Genomic DNA, 21,896 nt, shown 5'->3' with positions numbered 1-21,896 from the left:
CATGTCAGTGTGGCCAGGACTGATTCCTACTTGTCTGTTTCCCAAGTTCCCTACCTGCCTAGGGTCATGATGAATTCCCTAGGTTCAAGCACACCTGGTCCATCAGATCTTATAAACTTGGTCTGGGATGGTGAACCACTCAAAGAACTTGCCTTTTGGTCAGTTAGCCAGTAGCTTTGAGATTCCCAAAGCCTAGCCCAAGGGTCAATAAACTGTCAAAAAAAGACCAGTTATGAATATTCTGGGCTTTGCTGGCTAGATGGTCTCTGCTGAAGTTACTGAACTGTGCTGTTGTGGTGCAAAAGCGGACATAAATAACATATGAACAATGAGCAGAGAAATGTGTCAATAAAATGTATTTACTAAAAAGGGTGTCATGCAGAATTTGTTCTGTAGTTCGCAGTTTGTCCAACTTCTGGTATAATCCAAGGACTCACTGGGATTTCTGTGAAAACTGAGATTCTTCCCTGTGGCCTGTGAGACTGGAGAAGGATCAAGTCTCACTGGCCTAGCTTCGTCCTAATCAGTAATCACAGACTGCTGCCCCAACTTATCCCTTTTATCTTTGAATGAAAGACCCCTGGCTGTACTGTCCCCCTCATTTTTATTCCAGCTTAAACTCATTCCAGTGTCACTTTTCCGCTAGCTCCGCCAACTTCTGCGTACCCCTCATGATCCATAATTGAGAGAAGGGAACCTGGTAGGATGTGGAGACAGGAGTAAGTTGCTGTGCTTGCTTAGAAGTGAAGGGCTTATGTGACCACTGTCGGAGGATTGACACCAGGGCTTCCAGAGGTCATTGGCTATTGTCTGCAAGGAGAGGAACTCCTAAGGTCCTTCTTGTGGTGAACGAAACAGAGGAAGACTTCAGGGACAGCAGCTATGGCTTCTGTCTGAAAGGAAGACTCACCCTCTTAAAGAATCCCAGAGGAGGCCTGAGTGGGGTGCCCCTCGCTCTGCAGCTCCCTACTAGGACTCCAAAAGAACTCTGGGCAATTTACCAGTGGTCTCCTTCTCACTGGAGTGTGTTGACCTCAGCCCTGAAGCTGTATAATTTCCTGCTTCAGGAAAGAGCTAGCAGAAGGAGCAGCAACCACGTGTCAAATTTGTCTTCTTAACAAATAAAAACAGGAGCCTCTCTGAGGCCTGGGAAGGGGAAGAAATTTCTGAAGAACGTACAATTCCTTAGCAACAGAACCAATTAGGAGCCGTTCATGGGCTCTCCACCTGATCTCTTTCATTTATACCATCTCCTGTTTTTATACTTTTTACACAGTGTAAGAGAGTATGCAACAAAAGTTCTTTATTGCTTTATTGCCTTTGTTTATGTTTTGTTGCAAAGAATTTTAATCGTTGCATAATGTATGCAATATAAAAATAATGGCAAAATAGGGTAAATCTTTAAGAAAAAGAATATTAATATAATTTATCATAGTAAAGGATTAAAAAAAATAAAGCACTGGGCCTGCTCACTGGGCTAGCTGTGCAAGCATGCATCCTCAGCACCCACATAAAAATTCAAGACATGGTGATGTGGGCCTGCAATCTCAACGCTGGGAGATGGAGACAAGCCGATCCTTGGAGATCAGTGGACAGCCAGCCTTGCCCAACTAACCTCAAAAACAAGGACGACTCCAGAGGAATGACACCTCCAGCTTCAACATGGACACAGGTGTACCCACACATGCACAGGCACACACACACACACACACACACACACACGCACACTAACATGCACACATACCCACATACACGCACACAGTGAAACATCATTTATTCATCTCAATAAAGGTCAGAATTGCATTAAGGAAAATTGTGTGTTATCTTACTAAAATCTGAAACAAATCAAATTAAAAGTTTTCTGAATTATGCTAAATATACTAGTACATAGAGAAAGCCTAGCATTTTAAAAATAAAAATGAGCAAAGTTTTCCCATTTCTTTTATACTAAATGTCTAGTCACAATTATTTGTAGTGGAAAAGAGTTATAATGCTAAGAACAAAATACTGTTATTACACTTAATTATATACCTGAAAACTCTGAAAAAGTGAAAACTACTCTATAATTTCATCAGTTTCACAAATGTGAAGTTAATCTACAAAAATCTGCATCATACTAATATTGTCCCTTGCACAAGAGGATAGATTCCAGTGGAGAGATTGGATGGCATTCTCAGTAGTTGAAACAATCATCTTTAAGTTTCAACTGTTCTTTTAAACTGAGGCCCCAAAATTTCATTTCCAGAAAGCCATAGTGGATGGAATGGATTTAAAAAGGAGAGAGGATGCCTGGGTGTGGTGCTGCACGCCTTTAATCCCAGCACCCAGGAGGCAGAGGCAGGTGGATCTCTGTGAGTTCAAGGCCAGCCTAGTCTACATAACGAGTTCTGGGCCAGCTGGGGCTAGAGGGAGACACTGTCTCAAAAAGACCAGAAAATAAAAAAGAGAGATGATAAACATTTTTGTCAGTGAGGAACATCCATCAGACAGTTGATCAGATGCATGGACAGCATGAGCTGAAGGACAGATGTGCTGTACGGAATCAGAACGTTGATGATGTTTGAAGACTATGAAAGGAAACAAGGCAGATGTCACCTCTTCTGATATGGGCTAAAAGAAAATCATCCTCTGAGATAGGATGAAAGACCCTTGGTGGCAGGTTTGGAAGTGGTTTGAACTATTGTGAGACGCAGCTATACACCATCAGAGTGTATGAGCCAAGGTGTAGGTGAGTGGTAGAGTACTTGCTTAGAAAGTGTAAAGCCCTGGGTTTGAGCCTAAGCACTGCAACTGAATGAATGAATGAATGAATGAGTAGCTGGCATGTGGGCTTATCTAAAACTTGAAAAAGTACTTGCAGAAATATAGTATCTAAAACAAAACAGAAGATGGCCACTAATTGGCCCCACTCATAAAACAGCTATCCCAAGAGCTTGGCGATATTAAATGAGATGATACATTTAGGGCTCTTACTTCCTGGACCATAGCAAGCATTCAGTAAAATAAAATGTGTATTATCAACTTAAATTACATACATTTGTTAAAATACTAAAGTACAATTAAAAATTAAACCCAACTTTATGGAAAAGTGGGATAGATTGTTCTTGTTCTATATTTTTGAAGAACACTTTAACGATATAGTAAAGCAATGATAAAGCAGTCTATTTCTTTGGATAATAAGTCCATCTTGGATTCTATATAAGAAGGAAAGAATCCAAAATAATTTTTAAAAGAACATTTCATAAAGATATGCATTGTAAGTCTATTTATAGCAATGACAAATTAAACAAACCAAATAGACAAAACTAGGGTACTGATAAAGGAAGAGGTAAAAATTGGCAGCGTGGAATCCAGAAGCTACCACATCAATTTTCTATTCATCTCATCAAGGATTCACTGGAGATGATGCTCTGGCTTCCACAGGAAGAGCCCCTGAAGTGTGGGATTAGGGTGGGTAGAGACTGCTCTGCCCCAGTTCTAACATCCAGCTTGGATATCATCTGTATGTTCTGTAGATTAGCACTCCAATACAACCTCCCAAAGTTTGAACACCTTTGTAAATACACACATGATCTATAAAATTTTAGTAGAGTAGGGATTTATGCATATTAATATCTAAATGTTACAGAATTGTCTTTCAATAAGCATACTACATCTTATCCCTATCAAAGATGTAACCCATTTTTAGAGCTTAGGAAACAAAGTTTTTTAACATTGTACTTATTTTTTTTTATTTTATGCATACGAGTGTATTGCCTGCATGTATGTAAGTACACCATGTCATGCAGTGCCCACAGAGGTCAGAAGAGGGCATCAGATTTCCTGGAACTGGAGTTATAGACAGTTGTTAGCCACCACGTGGGTGCTGAGAACTAAACCCAGGTCCTCTGCAAGAGAAGTCAATGCTCTTATCCACTGAGCCATCTCTCCAACCCCAGAAAACAAACTTTTAAGGCAAAGAAGGTAAAATAAATCCTGACTCCAGAATTTGCTCATGTATTAGCTTAGGCAAGTTAATCTCCCATCCTCAGAGTAGGAACTAGCTGCTACCTTGTTGAACTATTGTAAGGATCCCAGGTACACTAAGCATAATACTCAGAACTTCAAAAGTATGTGTAAAAGGTAGTTGTAGTTATCCTTACAGTTATCTATAATTTTACAGTCTTTTATGTAGTCTTTAACATACCACCCTGTGTAGGTGAAGGACAGTGGACTTTTATTCTTGTCGAAGGAGAAGGTCCCATCTTAATCAACTATGGGATTCAGTTGGTAGAAAAGGAGAAGAAACATTCCAGAGGGAGGAAGTAAAGAGGACAAGCTCACTTAAGGCCTGCTAGAATTTAGTACATTGCAGTGCAGATACACAGCACATCACAGCACGTAGGTGTGGGTATAGAATCCAGCTCCTTAGATACAGGCACTCCGCACTGTCCTTTGTGGGCTCAGTCACTCAAATAAATTTCAGGGTAGGCCCTGACAAAGAATAAGCGCTAACAAAAATTTAAGGAGGCATTTTGAATTATCATTAATCTGCCATAACCATAACATTGGTAGTATGTGTTAAGTGTTACATTAAGATCAACTTTTATGTATATTTATGTTCATTTACATAAATTCACCTGCATCCTGAGGAAATTTTTCACTGTGATTAGCAACAACTTAATAGTATAAACAAGACCAAGAACAAAGTTATAAGGGCTTACTAGCACATTCCACTCCCATGAACAAATAGATAACTACTAATCCCAGATGAGCCTGGTTTATCTTAACAACAGGGAGAAGGAACTACCTATCGCTAGATAACTTTACATGTAATGCATACACTTAAAATGCCTGACAAAGTATTTCCCTTAAAACCCTGCATAGCATAGATTGAACAACTTATAAATTGGCACAAATGTTTCAGCAGCAGCTGACTTGAGACCCTAGTGAACTGTGTAATAATTAAGCTATCAGCTAAACTGCTGTAATATGCCAGATACACAGTGCTTTAAACAACGTATGCTGATTTCTTTCTCACCAGACAGTCTAGAAGCCAGACCACCCAGCATGGGTAGAAAGTTGCTCCTGGAACACCAGGTTCCTTCTGTTTCATTAATCTCCTGTACCCTTGGGTATATCATCTGCAAGATAAAACTGGCTCCTACCGCCATGTTCAAGTCTAGCCTGTGCAAGAAGGAAAGGGAAAGCGGGGGTGCACACTCATCACATTAAGGGGAAAACAGAACTTAGAATCACACTCTGCTCCTGGCCCATTACAAGAAGTCAGTCACATCCCCACACCTGACAGCTAGGGAAACCACAGTCTGTAGATACGTGCCCAAGCTGCAAGCCAGACTTCCTGTCTGAAACGGAAGAGTAGGGAATGGGAGAGCAGTCTCCAGGCAGATAGGAGTGAGACATTCATCTTAGAGGTTTAAAATGTTATTTTTATTTTTCAAAACATGAAGAAGTCTAGTTTTGCTGTTTGATTTTGCATCTTCCACCAAAGGAGTCTTGTTTGTAACCTGTAGTTTATTCATTTGTGTAACCTGTAATATATTGATTTTATCATTGTAGGAGACTCAGCCAGAGGCCAACAACTGAAGAATTAGAGCAGAGAAACATCTTAAAACGTGAGTATGTGATCCCATACAGTGATTCCTCAGGTGATTGGTAACAACGTGCCCCAGAGACAGCACACCCTTCAGAAGGGAACCATAATCCAGCAGTTGATTCACAACTGACTTAAATGGCCCATCTATGTCATAGCGACTGGTTGTTAGCTGTTTATATATCTAAAAGATAATTTCTCAGTTTTTATATTTCATTTTATGGCTTTGAGCCTAATAGCCTCTAAAGTGAAGCCATGGTCATAGGAATTGTTTCTGGGGAAAAAAAATGAAACCTATTCCATGTACTCTTTTACCCACATATTAGAGCCAATTTTCTGGTCTACTTGTAAATAGCTGCCAGAGAGAACACCAAAGAATCCACAAGGAAATAAATCAAACATTCTTATATTGTTATTAGTAATGTAGTTTGTTGCTAGGCTTAACAAATGTCTCAATTTAAAATAAAATTATTGTAAAAGAAATTTCTTAGAGCATTTCATTTTCCTTTGTTGTGATAACTCTGCTTCTATCTTATTTATAGTTTCTCAGAACTCAAAGAGTTCTCCCTTCATTCTCCTACTTTCTTTTCCCACTGTTTTCCCTCATAGTGTCTGATGGGAGTGTGTATGAAGCCTCACTAGAATCCCAGTGTGTTCTGCCACTGTCTGTCCATATAGTCACTCACTTCAGCTTAAACAGAGCCTAGCTGTAGTTTCATGTGTTAACCTAGTTCCAGCGGAGCTTTTTATTATATAAGTTTCAAAGGATGAGGATAAGTGGCATTCCAGGCAGTACTACAATAGTAGCGAGCCATTGGCCTGGGGAATTCCTTTTCCACCAAACTGGCAGAGTTCTGTTGGGCTGTTGGATGACCCCGCGCTCTAGTAGGAGTTATTTTCCTTCCTGAAGGAAAGAAAGATTTTTGTAACGTATTTATACTACTGTTGCCATAGCTAAAGCAGCCCAACAATGAAGATTCAGCAGTGCAAGGAGGACCATTCTCCTGTCTGTGGGCATTTTTTGCCCTGCTGTGTTTTTCTCTGGCTGTTTGTGAGTATAACTGAAACAGAGCCCATGAAAGTGCCTGATCATGTGTAGAAATGCCAGCTTGAAGACAAAATAATTGTCGCTACAGATTTTGGCTATTTGGGCTTTTCTGAGAGATGGTAAAAGCAACATCTGATGTCAACAAGAAAACAAAACCCAAAGGTGTCAGGGCTTTCCATGACAAGCTCCTGGGACATACTTACTGAATTAAAATTTGAGCTCAGAGGCAGACTGTAGGCGCCTAAAAATTCAGAGAATATGTCTTACCTAGAAAAGAAGGCAGAGCAAGTTCTGGGTGATTCTGTTCGATTTCTTTGAGATTAATGTGCCAAACCACACTGGAGTTTGGTTATTTGAGGAACTGTTTCATGGATCCAGAAATTTATTGCATGTTGATCCCAAGTGCTGTGTTGGCTTTTATACCTTCTGTTTTCCTGGAGGTTCGGGAAAGAGTGAAACACCAAAGTCAACTTCGGATTTGACTCCAGCCCTGTTTTACATCCTTCTAAGTTCATGTTGATTCTGGAAACAGGAGGCCCATTTCTAGTCTACAGAGGCCGATAGCTGGCATATGAGCTCCTGACACAGGCCAAGGGAAGCAGGCAGAGTCCGGGAGATTCTTTCCACTGGTCTACACTGGGGCTTCGCTTACAAACACTTCATTCGGCCCTTTTGCTTCTGCTTCTTCAACTTTTTGCTTGTGTGTTTTATCTCCAGCTTTTGTTCAAAAGCAACAGTGGTGTCTTAACTGAAGAAGCAAAAATCATTTTTATTAGTTCTTTGAGAATGTCATACAATGTATTTTGATCATATTCACCCCTCTCAGATCTACCCCCTTCTCTACCCACCCAACTTTTTGACCCCTTTCTCTTTTTTTAAGATCACATAGGTCATTTTTTGAGGACTAGGAAATTGATTCACAGCATAAAGTATTCAAGTCTTCTACTCAGAACCACCACTACTTGACTAGCCACAAGTGAGAAGGCAGTAAATGCTGTTAACTATTCTGTAGAAACTCAGGATGAATTTCATTTCCTAGCATCATGTCCCGTATATTCCTTACTTGATTTCTTTCCTATTTTAGGGAGAGTGGAGTTTTTAATAGCTATATTTATATTATCACATTTGATTATTCATTTTAGAACCAGTTTCTTAAAACTGAGAACATTGAAAGTAGATTCTGCTACCTGAAAGGTCAAGTCTAGCTCATCAGGAAAAGTGATATGCATGGAACCCTTCTGCAGGACAGGTACTGAGAAGAGACATACGTGCTACATATCCAGCCATGGATGACATTCCAGCTAGACTTTCAATAGAGAAAAAACACACCAGGCCACTGTGTTCCAAATGGCTTCTACCTCAATTTTATTAAGAAACTTTCTTGAACCTACAAAAAAAAATTGAAGGAATTTTATAATAAACAAGCACATGTCCACCATCTGAAGCCTATTGTTGACATCTTTACCATATACCTATCCATTCACTGATTCTGTTTTTAATATATATTTAATATATAATTAGTTTTAAGAATATGTATTTAATACATATTTTGAAGTTTATATTTTCATTTGTTGAAAATATGCGTGAGGCCTACATAAGGCCACAGAGATGGCTCAGTGGGTAAAGGTGCTTGCTGCCAATCCTGACCTGAGTACAATCCTTGGAACCCACAAGATAGGAGAGAACTGACTCCCACAGGTTGTTCTCTGACATCACAAGTGTGCCATGGCACGTGTGTACCCCACATACACACAAAATCTATTCACCAGCCAATAAGTCAATAAATGTAATTTTAAAAAATCAACACACAAAAGACATCCAAATGGAAGCATGTAAAAACATCAAAAAAGATAAGCAAAACCACAGAGAGTGTGTGAGGGAGAGCTCAGTCCACTCTATCCAAATTGATGACAAGAATATCTCGCTAGGCCAGCTGGTTTTGCTCTTTATTCCCTCTCCTTTTAGCTCCTCCACAAAATACTCGAGGCCACACTGACTAGCCAGGCAGCTTTCTGTGTAGTGCCCACTGCTGTTAAAACACACACACATTGTTGGTGTTTATGAAAACACTTCCTGTGGCTGTTTTGAAGCAGCTCCCTCTTCTCAGATGCAAAACGATGACACAGAGCTTTGTCAGTGAGCCTTGGGGCTTCCTTCATGGACACGTTTCAGTCTGTTCCAGTGCCCAGAAAGTGTTACATCATGCTGTACAGTTAGTCCACTAGTGAATTGAAAAGTGAAAGAAGCGTGCCAAGATTAAACAAAACACCTCAGTGAAGGTTTAAGCACCAATTTCAAGGTTTAACTTTGACTCAGTGTAGGAGACTGTTGAACAACTCTATAAAGATGCAGAGGTGCAGCCATGAAGGCTTCCTTCCACTTCTTACCCTCTTCCCCTGACTTCTTTAGAAGTATGATTTCAAACATGGAAAATATAAAAAGTCAGTTTCTGAAATCAGGAAAGAATTCCCAGATGGTAAAATGCTGTTTACTGAAGTTCTCTAACTGCAGTTGACTCTTTTTCAAACTTCACTGTCGAGGCTGGAGAGATGGCTCAGTGGTTAAGAACACTGGTTGTTCTTGCAGAAGACCCGGTTTGAATCCCAGCACCCACATGGCAGCTAACAACTGTCCGTAACTCCAGTTCCAGGGGATCCTATGGCCTCTTCTGTCCTCTGTGGGCATTGCACGACATGGGTGCACTTACCTATATGCAGGCAATATACTCATACATATAAAAAAAAATTTTAAAAACCTTCACTATCACCTTGTACAATATACTTAAAAGGACAAAACTAATATTTCCCTTGAATAAATGATATCTTACATAATTAATGAAAATTCCAGCATGTGTAAGGTTTGGGGCTGTGTGTGTGTGTGTGTGTGTGTGTGTGTGTGTCTTTGAAAACTGTCTTTAAGAAATGAAGCATGGTGACCATACAGTAAGAACTGACTAAAATGTCCAGTGATTATATTTTTCTTTTGAGTAACTCTCACCTTTGAGTTTTCATTATAATCACATTAAACACAACTTTGGTGTTTATCTAATATGTATAATTGACAATCTACAAGCTTCATTCAGTTCACATTAAGTAATCAAACGTTTGCGTGTTGTTTTAAGGATATAGAAAGATGTATTCTGTGAAGCAATTAGAGAAACATCAGTTCATCCATAATAGAAAATCTGAGTTATAAGTAAACTTGTTTGACAAGGGAACTTGATCACTTTCTTGTCCTAAGGGTGACTTCAGTTTGTGACATTTTGTTGGAAGAGCTACACAGTCATTTTCTTCCTTATAAATTAAAGGGAGTATTTCAGTAATGCAGAAACTCATTCTTGTCCAGAGAAAAAAATTTACAGCGATTTTAGCTTTAGCAGTGAACAAATCAATGCAGGTCCTGCACATACTCAGTACTAGTATTTTACTCATGAGACCAGTGGTCTTAGTGGTGAGAAGTCCGTTTGAAGTCTTACAATAAATATATTTGGGGGCTGGTGAGATGACTCAGCCCAGCTGATAAAGTGCTTTCACGCAAGCATGAGAACCTAAGTTCCATCTCCAGCATCCATGTAAAAAGCTGAGCCCAGGTCTCACTTCAGATGGATCCTTGGAGCTTTCTGATCAATCTAGCTTAGGCTGTAAGCCCCAGGTCCCAGTGGGAGACCCTATCTCAAAAAACAAGGTGAAAGGTATCCGAGGATGTCTCCTCTGACCTCCATGTGCATTCATACCCACAAACACACAGATAAAAAAAATAATCTTTTCATAGAAGAGACTTTCTAATGAAGCTTTCTAACTGATCCCATCTACAGTACAGTCTTTCCTCAGTAGAGTTTGTAACAGCAATTTCTAAATGATAATATTTTAGAATGTAAATATTGCTATCTATGAAGTACCATCCATGCCTTACTTAACACAGATGAGCTACAAGAAGCAGCAACAGACAGAAGTTTCTCAAATATGCAACCAATTAAACCTGAAGGGGTGTTTGTTTCTTTAAGAATTCTAAACTTTTTCCCCCCAGTCCCATCTGTTGGAGTGCATTAAATTGCACTACTTGATGAAGCACTAGAGAAAAAGACTTTGGAAAGTTAAAGTCACAAGAAAATAAATAATTTCCACCCACAGTACAACATAACCCATTTGGAACATTCTGGTTTGAAAGCCAGCTTCAAAGGAATGCTTACATTCTGCTTCTATGGAAACGAAGGAAGACAATTCAAATATTTTGGTTGGGTTTGAATGGAAATCAGCAACTCAGACATGCATCGGATGGTTCTAATTTGCTCTTTTAATGTGTCTTGGATTTCTCACATGAAAGCCAAATTCAGAAGTAAATTTTATCTGAATTCTGGTAAATTGTGTTTATAAACCCATGAGATGGTGAGCAATCAAAGGTTCTCACCAGAGTATGGACTTAAGGCAAGAAGTCCAGAGGTAAAGAAAGTCAACCAGGTTTACAAAGGGACACGACACATATGCACATCCATAAACATGCTTGCATATACACATTGCATGTATGCACATATATATGTGTAAGATCACTGCAAAATCTTTTGATACATTTTTTTTCTGTCTTTCTGAGACAAGGTCCCCTTGTAGCCCCAGCTGGCCTGAAACTCGCTTTGTAGACCAGGCTGGTCTCTATCTCAAAAAGATCCACCTGCCTCTGCCTCCTGAGTGCTGGGACCAAAAAAGGCGTGTGCCACCACACCTAACTTTTTATCCATTTTTAAAGATAGTATTGGCATGTTCGATCAGTATCTGCTGGAGTCAAATACTTTTTGACTTTTCCAATTGTGAAATTATCTCTAGTAACTGTCATTATGCCTTCCCCCTTAATAAACAGAAAAGAATGAAGAAGAAGAGCAAGAAGCAAAAATGGAACTTAAACGGAGGCTCAGCCGGAAGGTAACGACATTGTGACTGTTAATGAGCGTGTGTGTTCTGAGAACTACTGTTTATTTTTGTTAAATACAAATCCACTCTTTACAGATGAGTGTGGAGTTTAGGAATGATTATTCCTATTAGTCTGCTACATAACCATAGACATTAAAATCAACAATGTATACAAAATCAGTTATTTTTATATCTACGTGCTATGTTAACTTTGAAAAAATTAACAGTTAAAAGTTTGTAAATTTTAGTAACTGATTATAAAAATATGTATTTTAAGTGAAAATATTTTTAAATACAAAAAGGATCAGAAAAAGAAAATGTCACACACAAATCTTCCACTTAGAGAGCCAGTATTAACATTACAATGTATATATGTTTAGGTTTTTAATTAGCTTTTAAAATGCTCACACTTTCCATTTAGCCTATACTAAATAAATGTGTTGTGACTACTAAAAATTCAGTGTTAGTTCTGTATCAAACCTGGGTGATTCATTAAGTGAGCCTGACCACATTGCTACCTAAATTGACAAATGGTTTACCACCAGAACTCAGGTAATTGTTTCCACTTATTTATGAAAATACACAACTGATCTCAAGGCCATAACTTTTTTCTGTGCTAAAAATAATAGCCTTTGGAAAAATTAAGCCCCATTGGAGTTTATATTTCATTATAAATGCTTTTAATGAATTCTCAGATAGACCTTTCATACTGGAAAAGGGCAGGGTGACTAAAATATGACACTGTAGTCAAGTGTGTGGCCTGACCCACATTTTTGAGGGCTGGCTAGGGAGTTCGCAGCAAAAGCATCCTGAGGCCAGTACAGAAGACACTCCATTTCCCATGGAAAAGTTATAGGACTAGATTTGTGAAGTGGTTCTCCCCTGACCCCCTGCCCTACCCCTCTTTTTTCTCTCTCCCTTTTTTTTCCAGAGGAAGAAATCCATTCATTTTTTTTCCAGAGTTCCCAAATGTCAAATAGTGCTTAAGCTGAAAAACTCCATGAACTGAATTTTTGTGATAACTCTTAGCATTCAGGAGCCCTTAGGTGAGCAGCTGCACACAGGCAGCGGTCTCCCGCGGCTCAGTCTTGAATCACAGAGCCTTCTCTCGATCCAGCTCAGCTGTCTGTAGGCCTGCCTTCCCCTCTGCCCCATCATACATATCGCTCCCTGCCATGGCAGGTCAGCCTACAGCACCGTAGCTGCTCCCATAGTGAGCACAGACCTGAGGGAGACTGAATGGAGCATTTCTGACTTGTGTGGCCACTGGGCTTGCTTTCTAGCTAGTTCTCAGGCACGGGGACTTCTCTACATCCTTATTTCTACCTGTCCCAAAAAGGGAGCTAGAGCCAGCAATACAGGCTGCGTGGCATCTAAGAATACAATAATCCACTTAGATTACCTCTGTCCATTGTCCACGAGGGCTCTGTGGAAGGAAAGGGAACCTTTGCTGCTATATCCAAGCTCAGCAGGGCTCCAGATGTGGGTCCAGGCCTTCCTGAGAGACCTGAGTGCTTTGACTATTAGAGAATTGACATAGCTCAGCTCAGGTTTTACTTAAGGAGACTGAGACCCAGGAAGGAGCTGCTTTTGACTACAGAGCGCATGCACAGTGCACCATCCTTATACACATGCAAAGAAAGCATAGCTCCAAAGGGGATGCAGAAAGCATGTGTTACAAATGACACTGAAAATGGCACTATAGGTTCACCTCTCTGGCAATACCAAGATACCTGCCAAATGGGAAAGACCTAGAAAGGACTTTAGAAGAGATAGCAAAGAGTAGGTGATGGCTGTCAACCTGGGGCCTGAATTTCTTAACCATCGGTATTATTCCAGACTTATTCTTGAGCCTGAGAAAAGATCTCAAGACCAGACTAGATTCAGTATGATTACAAATTTGAATGGATCAGAGTCCACGAGAAAGAACCTCTGTGTGCAGATGTGTCAGAAAGGGTTCAGGAAGCACAGTTCTTCTCTTTACCCTGCCTGACAGTGTTTCTGGCAGGACCCTGCACCATAGATGTACCTCCACTGGACCCCTTCTGTATAGCAACACTGTGCACTTCTAAATATATTAGGAAGAGAGATTCTTGTTCTCGTTTCTAGAAGTTTTACAGCTTTCAGTCTAAGTCTCTCATCACCACCCCAGCAGTCCTGGTGCTGGGTTTACTGTTGGGTGTATGTCACTGCATGTTCCTATGTCGGAGACGACAGACAAGCTTTATCTCAATGTCAGGCCAGTTGGGGAAAATAGCATACTACAGATGGTTGCCAAAGACTGACCTATCTAACAATGATGATTTTTATAGTCTGGAAAATGAGGGCATGCTGCTTTCTAGGTCTCATTACAAATTCCCAAGATGCTGCTTTTTTTTTTCAATACCTGAAAGTGACCTTATTTAAGCATAGCTTTGAAGTGTTCTCCATAGAAAACTTGCCACCTAGAGGCTATAAATGGGTTATTGATCTATGTCTTTCCTTTCTACCCTCCTGCAGCTCAGTCTAAGACCTACAGTGGCAGAGCTACAAGCTCGAAGGATCCTGAGGTTTAACGAATATGTAGAAGTCACCGATTCTCCTGACTATGACCGCCGAGCAGACAAGCCCTGGGCCAGGTTAACACCTGCAGACAAGGCAAGAACCCCAGTGGTCTTAGCACTGACTGTGCTGTGCTTCCAAAAGCTACATACTCACCCTCTACTGTGCAGTCCTAACACTTTTCTGCTTCTGAGTATTTAAACCATTTAAATGGTCTTATTTAGTAATATCAATGTACTCCTTACAACTAAATCTATGAGAAAACTAGTTCTAGTGAGCTGTCTTCATTCAAATTTAGATGAGGAGAGTTTTGTGTGAGTTAATCTTGATTAACTATCTTGATTGTGGTCCAGAGAGCAACTGGGCCACATGATCTCTGGTTCAGCATCCCAGCTCTCCCATTGCAACATGAAAGCAGCCATAGGCAATATGTCTGAACAGTGTTTTTCCAGTAAAACTTTTTTGCCAAAACAAGTGGCAGGCCAGATTTAGTCTGTGTCCTATGGCTTGCCAACCTTGAGTTTATATGCTTGCTCACAGTTCAGACACAATGAAACATACAGACTCTATCAAGTACAAAGACTGTATCTTAAATACTGTGGTTCCATAATCAAAGGCTCATCCTAATCATTTATTTTTAAATTTTTCACCTCAGGAATTTCCCAATTCCTAGTTCTGAATTCTTGTCTCTCAGCAAAATCTGGTATTGAATAAACTCATGCCTTACCTGGAACTACATATTTGATAATACTGTGTAGTGACACTTTTAAAATAAAAATTTTGTTTTGTAAAGCATATGCTGTATGAAGCACACACTGGATATATTTATCCAGAAATCATTAGCTAATAAATAGAAATGAAAAATGGGAAATAATACAGAAATAGAAGGGAAGGAGGCTGGACTGGGTGCACAGCACAATAATAGAACACAGCCAGCTTGGAGGAGACCCTGAGTTCATGCCCCAGCAGTACCAGAAAGAAGAGGAGGAAGAAGGGGAGGAGAGGAACCTTTAGAAATAAGTAGTAGAACATTGGCGAGATATGTCTGCGTGTGTGCAAAGGGATGATAAGACACAGTGGCCTAGGAGAAGCATGTCAGAAGGATGACCCTGAGCAGTCAACCTGGTGAGAGAAGCATTTTAGACTGACTTGTGGGTGCCCCGTGGTAGTAGAAGGCATCAGGATCAAACACAGTCCCGGGAATCTTGACTTTAAAGTGAAGAGGTGTTGTGAGCCAGTGTATAAGCCTGGGTGAGTACATTTGGAAAGGAAAAGAGATGTTAAAACGTGGGCCTTTTTAAACAGGGAGTTTTTTTGTTTTGTTTTTTAGCAATTTTTAATGCTATAAGGAAGGAGCCAAAACAAATCTACAGAAGGAAGAGTCAAAACAGGACACAGTGGTTACAGCAAGAGGCCACCATTTAGAGAAAATGCTAGAAGACCCCTGAGAACAGGACAGTGAATGTGGGCTAGGGAACGGACTAAGGAGGAGACTGCGGAAACAGTACCTCCTTGCCCAGCGTATGTTCGTAGGCCTATTGGACATTTAGACTCCACTTCTCCAAAGTGCTTGTCTTTTACCTATTTTCCTTTGGTTTGTCAATTTCCTATTGACTGATAGGGGTTCTTCATTGATTCCAGTTATAAATGTATAGGTAACTACATGCCTTCTTCCATTTGAGGATATTTCATCTCTGTCTGTGGTACTTTTTGATGAAAAAAGAAGATGCTTTAATACAGTTGAATTTAATCCACCTTTTTCTTTATGGGTTATGTTTTTTGTTTTTTGGGTTTTTTTGTTTGTTTTCCTGGGCGAATGAGACAACTCAGCAGGTAAAAGTATTTGCTCTGCAGGTCTCATGACCTGAGTTCAGTCCCCAGGATACACGTGGTAAAAGGAGAAAAACGACTCCCGAAAGTTTCCTCTGACTTCCATATGAATGCCATGCCGTTACCTTCTTGAGCCTGCACTCATACACACAATAAATAAAATGTTTTTAAAATTCTACCATACCGAAATCATATATTCTCTAAAATTTTTATTGTTGTGCTTGTCACATTTAACTATTTACTCAGTTAATTTTTTAGAAGTTAAAGCTCTGTCAAACTTCTCTATTATATTTCCTTTCTGTCATTACAATCTTCCTTTAAGTCTTCATTTAACTGTAGTCAAATGTGGTCTAAAAATATGAAATGGAAAATTCTACAAAAAACAATTCATATGCTTTAAATTATGTGCTGTTCTGAGGAGTATGATGAAATCTCAAGCTATCCAGCAGGTACCACTATATCCCTTTGGGATGTAAATCACCCCTTTGCCCAGCATATCCATGCTGTATGCACAGCCCACCCATTAGTCATTTAGTACCATCTTGTTTGTCAGATCCGTTGTCAGGGCATCTCAGTGCTTGTGTTCAAGTAACCCTTATTTTATTTAAAAGAAGCTCCAATAATTCTATTTTATTATGAGTTGTTATCAATGTACTGTGCCTGAGTATAAAATTAAACTTTACCCTAGATGTATAAGTATAGGGGAAAAAACAGACAATATTTAGTTGTTAAAATCTGTGGTTTCAGATAATCCCAGGGGTCTGGAACAGAGCCCTGCAGCTAGAGGCACTACAGTGCATGCCCTTGGCTGTTCATTTCTCCTTTAAGATATACTCTCTAAATCACTAGTTTTTATCCTCCCTTACATGTTGACATAAGCACAGAAGGCTGTAAATTGTCGTGTGTACCAGTGGTTTGCAGCCTGCGGTTAGACGTCAGCAGCCACCTGGGCAGCTTTGGAAATGTGGGTGTCTGAGTCTCATCTGAGAAGAAGCTGGTTTATTTGCTCTGGGCTGTAACCTTGAGCACTGAGATTTATAAAGTAAGGGGTCAATAGTTATAAATGTCTTACATATCATTGAAAGCAATATGTGTTCTACAGGTTGGGGATCTAGTTTTCTAGATATGTCCATAAGAGCAAGCTTGCCAGTTGTATTGAGATTTCTGTAGCCTTTTTTCCTTCTTGATATCAGTGTGGTTAACAAGTTGTTAAACCTACCACCATGTGGATTTTTTCCCCTTTCTTATATTAATTTTGCTTCATGTATGAGGTATGTCTTTAGATGTACAGAATTAACTACATTTTCCTTATGAAAACTTTATGGGACTCTATACCTCAAAATGCCTTTTCTTATAACACTTATTTAATAGTATTCATTTAATATTTAATATAATTTTGAGGTGGATTAGCAAAATGAGTCCCTTCAGACTCCCTTAGTACTATGAACTCAAACTGCAAACTACTGTGATGGGCAGCTTATGGGTCTGTATTTTCAGCCTCGGTTAGTACCCACCTAACCCCTTCTCCAGCATGCCTTTGCTGTCCTCTAAGGGTCAGATATTCTAGCTTGGAGTTACTCTGGGATATACTGTTTGGTTTCTGCTTTATGGAGGGAAGATTACTTGACTGGTCTCATCTTTCATACCCTACCTGAGTTTGAAAATGACCTGACCACTCAGATTCACCAAATTTAATACAAGTGCCCTCAAAGTCAAAGACATTTTCATTTGCTTCCCTTTTGTGGGCTTCCTCTTCATTTGCTTTTTTAAAAAAATCAATGGATTTTATGAAAGAGAGTTTTTCTCTTTTACCAATTGTTCAAATGTAAGACAATTTTAATGATATGTTTATCATTTTAATTGTTTTTTTTTTTCCAACAAAAGGGTTGGTCAAGGCATCTGGTGTACCATTCTTCAAGAACTGGTAGACACCCTTTGTGTAAGTTTTCTTCCACCCCACTCTTCCTTCAGTTGTGAGCTTTTGGGTGCTCTCCCCACAATGGGTGGCCCCTAGTTGACACTGCTGTGGCCACTGCCTCCATGCAGTGAACCACCCTAGTGTAAGCAACAACGGTGACTGTTTCATTATATCAAGCATCATTTGGGCAATTCTGCTTTGCATGAGGTTGACTGAGGGAACTCAGTGCTATTCATCTGATGAATAGGCTACTCTGAGAGACTCAGGATGGCCTGTCTAACATGCCTGATGTCTTGATTGGAATGGCTCAGAGGTGGAGTGCTACCAGGGCTGCCCACCAAACTTCCTACAGGTGACCTTTACAGCATGATGGCCCCAGAGTCATCAAACCTCTTGTGCAAGCTGGCTTCCCCCAGAGCATGGGTCCCCAAAGAATCTCCTTGACCTTTCCTGATCAGTTTTGGTAGTCACCCAGCTGCATGGACAAGTTGTAAAACCAGCTCAGATTCAAGGGAAATGGATTAACTCCACCTCTTGACAAGAGAACAAGGTCATATTATATAGGCTGAGGATGATATTTTAGCCATCTTGGAAAAGTATGATCTGAAACATCAATTACCAACCACCTTATTATTCAAATGCTAACCTTTAAAAAGGCACGTAGGGCCAGATAATTGAGTAAGATCCACAGCAGGTATAAAGTGCAAGCATGACACTCTAAATGATTAACCTCCCTCATATGTAAACTAAATTTTCCATTCCCTGTAACAGTCTTTCCTTAACTTTGTCCTGTTGGTAGAAGAAGGAAAGCTTATCCATCTCTAGCTATAGCAGACAGGAGTTTTTTTGAAATAATGTTTTGAACTGAGACAAAGATAGACCTTTGTCCTGGACGTATTGGCCACAGGGGAGACGAGTCTGGTCAGGGTTTTCTTCTGCAAGCTTAGTGTCAGTTCTAGAGTATGTTGAAGGCACAGGATTCTCAAATCTCCCCTGCAGATGGCACCCTGAACCCCAGAGCAGAGCCAGAGCCCCTCCAGGTTTCCAGAGGAGGCTTACTTCTTCCCTCTGGTATCGCTCACATTTCTCCTGAAATGTTTTATGGTCTAAAGGACATCATTTGTAGGGCTATATTTTTATTGTATCTGTGTTCTCTAGAATAAAAGTGTTTTCAAAAAGTAGAAATTTCTTTTAGATAAAATTATGCACTTTTAAAGATAGAAAATTGAAAATACAAAACTTTTAAATGTTGTTTATGTGTAGTACATTCTGTCCATGCAAGTGATGTGTGTTCATTGACAAATAACAGAATACCCAGGAGCACAGAAAGAAAGACCAGCACCTGTAATTCAGCTCAGTGCATGGCATTTTAAAGAATTTCTGTAAATACTGTTTTCTACATACAATGAGAAAAATTAAGTTACTTCTTTTTGTTGTTAATATATGGACTGGGGATATGGCCTTATAGGCAAAGTGCTTGCCACACTGTTAGCATGAGGACCTCGGTTCAGATTCCCAGCACCCCATGTAAAAAAGCTGGGCATGATAGTGCATATCTGTAACCCCCATGCAGAGTGAGGTAGAGACAGGTGAAGCCCAGGGGTAGCTGGGCAGCCAGTCCAGCTCACACAGTGCACTTCACATCTCAAAAAAAAAAGGAGAGCAGTTGAGAAAGACACCCAATATTAAGCTCCACTCTCGACATAGCCATTGATTTTGGTAAGTATCTTATTTTAGGATGAAAATTACATTCTAATAGTCATTACAACAAAAAAAAATCTCAATTTTATTACTTTTAGTTTGAAATAAAACACTTCATATTGGTCAATTCTTTTTTTTTTTTTTACTTTTTTTAAATGTGTATGCGTGTATTGCCTGCATGTAGTAAGTGCACCTGTGTTGTACAATGCTTGTGGAGGTCAGAAGAGGCTGTCGGATCCCCTGGGACTGGAGTTATGGACAGTTGTTAGCTGCCATGTGGGTGCTGGGATTCAAACCCACAGTTTGAACAAGAACAACCAGGATTCTTAACTGCTGAGCCAGCCCCCTTTTTTAAAAAAAAAAAGCTTTGTATTTATTTATATTTACTTTATGTGTATGCCTGTATTGCCTGCATGTAGGTAAGCATATTAGTCAATTCTAAATAACATGTTTGATTCTGTAAATTTATTGGTATAAAATGTGTAATTTAATTATGTTAAAAATTAGTTTTATGGTGCTGGGTGTGATAGCATGTGCCTTTAATCCCAACCCTTGGGAGGCAGAGTCAGATGGATCTCTGCAAGACTGAGGAGGCTACTCTCATTCACATTGTGACTTCCAGGCCAGCTGTGACTAGAGAGACCCTGTTTAAAAAAAAAAAATTAGTTTTATGAGACATGTGAGATGGCTCAGTGGGTAAAAGTACTTGGCTGCCAAGCCTTGACAACCTGAGTTTGATCCCTGGAACCCACATGGTGGAAAGAAACTCCAACAAGTTGTCTGCTGACCTCCACAGGCAAATTGCATGTGCAGCAAGCCCCACCACCACCATATACACAATAAATAAATGTAATAAAAATTTTAGTTTTAGTATGTTTTGGTCTCTGTATTCTACTTTTTTCAAAACTATTGAAGGTCTATAATACTTTTGAAGGAAAAATCAATAAAATAATCAAATCAAAATCTTATTTAGAACCCAAAAGTAACTTCATTCCACACCTACCAGAATTGGATTAAAATAATCAGAATTTTTTCTGATGATTTGCCAAACAGGTCACCAAGTAATCATTTATTAAAACTCTGACAATATCCAAGGTACAAAGGACATAAAGATGAATACCATCTTTCTAGGAAAGTACTGTCCAGCAAGGTCCTAGGAAAGACTGAGATTTAATTCTCTGCAGAGTGTTCGTCAGCCAGTTCATGGAGCACACACTTCTCTAGAGCTACATGGCATTGAGCTTTATGGGTCAGCAAGAAGTCCACTCTGTGTTCAGCATCAGCATTTTAGAAAAGAAATAAATACAAAGTATCAGTTGAAATTTCTAGCTAGTTCTTCCCTCATACTCTATACCGTCATTTTTGAGAAAGCTGCAAAAAACATTTTCAATAATTTACCTGTTGCCTGTTGTCAAGGTTTGCCCCTGAGCTGACTGAGGCTGATCAGAATGCTTGTAGGTCTCTCCACCAGTTAATTTTAAACTTCATTTAGTTATTTTCACTTCCTTTAAGTCCTACGATACCAACATATCACTGATCCTTGATCTCAGTGCTCTCCTCTGGTGTCTTAGGGTTGTCGATCCTTCCATCCTCCTAGTGATGCCTAATTTCAACTCAGTGCTTTTTCACAGGTTCCAGTCCATCACCATTGGCTCCAATCACACTACCTCTGCCCATCTTTTCTATCTTTTAACAAAACCAGCCCCAATTACATTTATATGGAGCATATTGGGCCTGAAATCTAGTCTCATTTGAAAAAAAAGGGTTACTATTATTGTATGTACTTTGCCACCAATATGAAAGGTTTTACTTCTTTTCCTCTTTTTTAATTTATTTATTATTTTTATTTTATGTGTGTGAGTGTAATGCCTGCATGTAGGTGGGTGCACCTGTGTCATGCAATGCCTATGGAGGTCAGAAGAGGGCATTGGATCCCCTAGAACTGAAGTTTTGGATAGTTACTAGCCACCATGTGGGTGCTGGGAACTGAACCCAGGTCCTTTGCAAGAGCAGCTAGTGCTCCCCAACCCCTGAGTCACCTCTCCAGTCCCACTTCTTCCCTCTTTTAAAGCCTCTAAGAAATCTTTTTATTCAAAGTAGTAACTCTTGGAATTAAACTAGGGTCACTATTCAGTAAATTTTGAGAGTAATATTGTACTTCCTTAATTTTAAGGCTGAAGTCACATCTTTCTGATGCATCTTTCAGACAAGTGGTCCCTGAAACAGTGTTATAGCCATTGTCACGTCATTCCTATAACGGATGCTTAACTTCTAATTACAAACCAGCACACACGTGTGTTAGCCCCGGAAGCTCATTTTATTGCAAAGTATCAGACTTGGAGGCTTCTGTGTGGCTCTGCTCTA

General features: G+C 39.7%; 1 protein-coding gene across 5 annotated transcripts in view; it reads left to right on the top strand.

Moving 5' to 3' along the window:
* Phactr2 (phosphatase and actin regulator 2) overlaps nucleotides 1-21,896 on the top strand; it is a 309,714-nt gene that overhangs the window by 269,131 nt on the left and 18,687 nt on the right. For all 5 annotated transcript variants that reach the window (XM_008829813.3, XM_008829815.3, XM_029561959.1 and 2 more), the window contains 3 exons: nucleotides 5,560-5,615; nucleotides 11,493-11,554; nucleotides 14,042-14,179. In XM_008829813.3, coding sequence (XP_008828035.1) covers nucleotides 5,560-5,615; nucleotides 11,493-11,554; nucleotides 14,042-14,179 — 256 coding nt within the window. The remainder of the gene's footprint in view (nucleotides 1-5,559; nucleotides 5,616-11,492; nucleotides 11,555-14,041; nucleotides 14,180-21,896) is intronic.

This window comes from Nannospalax galili, unplaced genomic scaffold, assembly GCF_000622305.1.
Source record: "Nannospalax galili isolate Female #2095 unplaced genomic scaffold, S.galili_v1.0 scaffold154, whole genome shotgun sequence".
NCBI classification, from domain to species: Eukaryota; Metazoa; Chordata; class Mammalia; order Rodentia; family Spalacidae; genus Nannospalax; species Nannospalax galili.
Note: the sequence above shows the minus strand (reverse complement) of the source record. Positions and strands in the feature narration are given on the sequence as shown.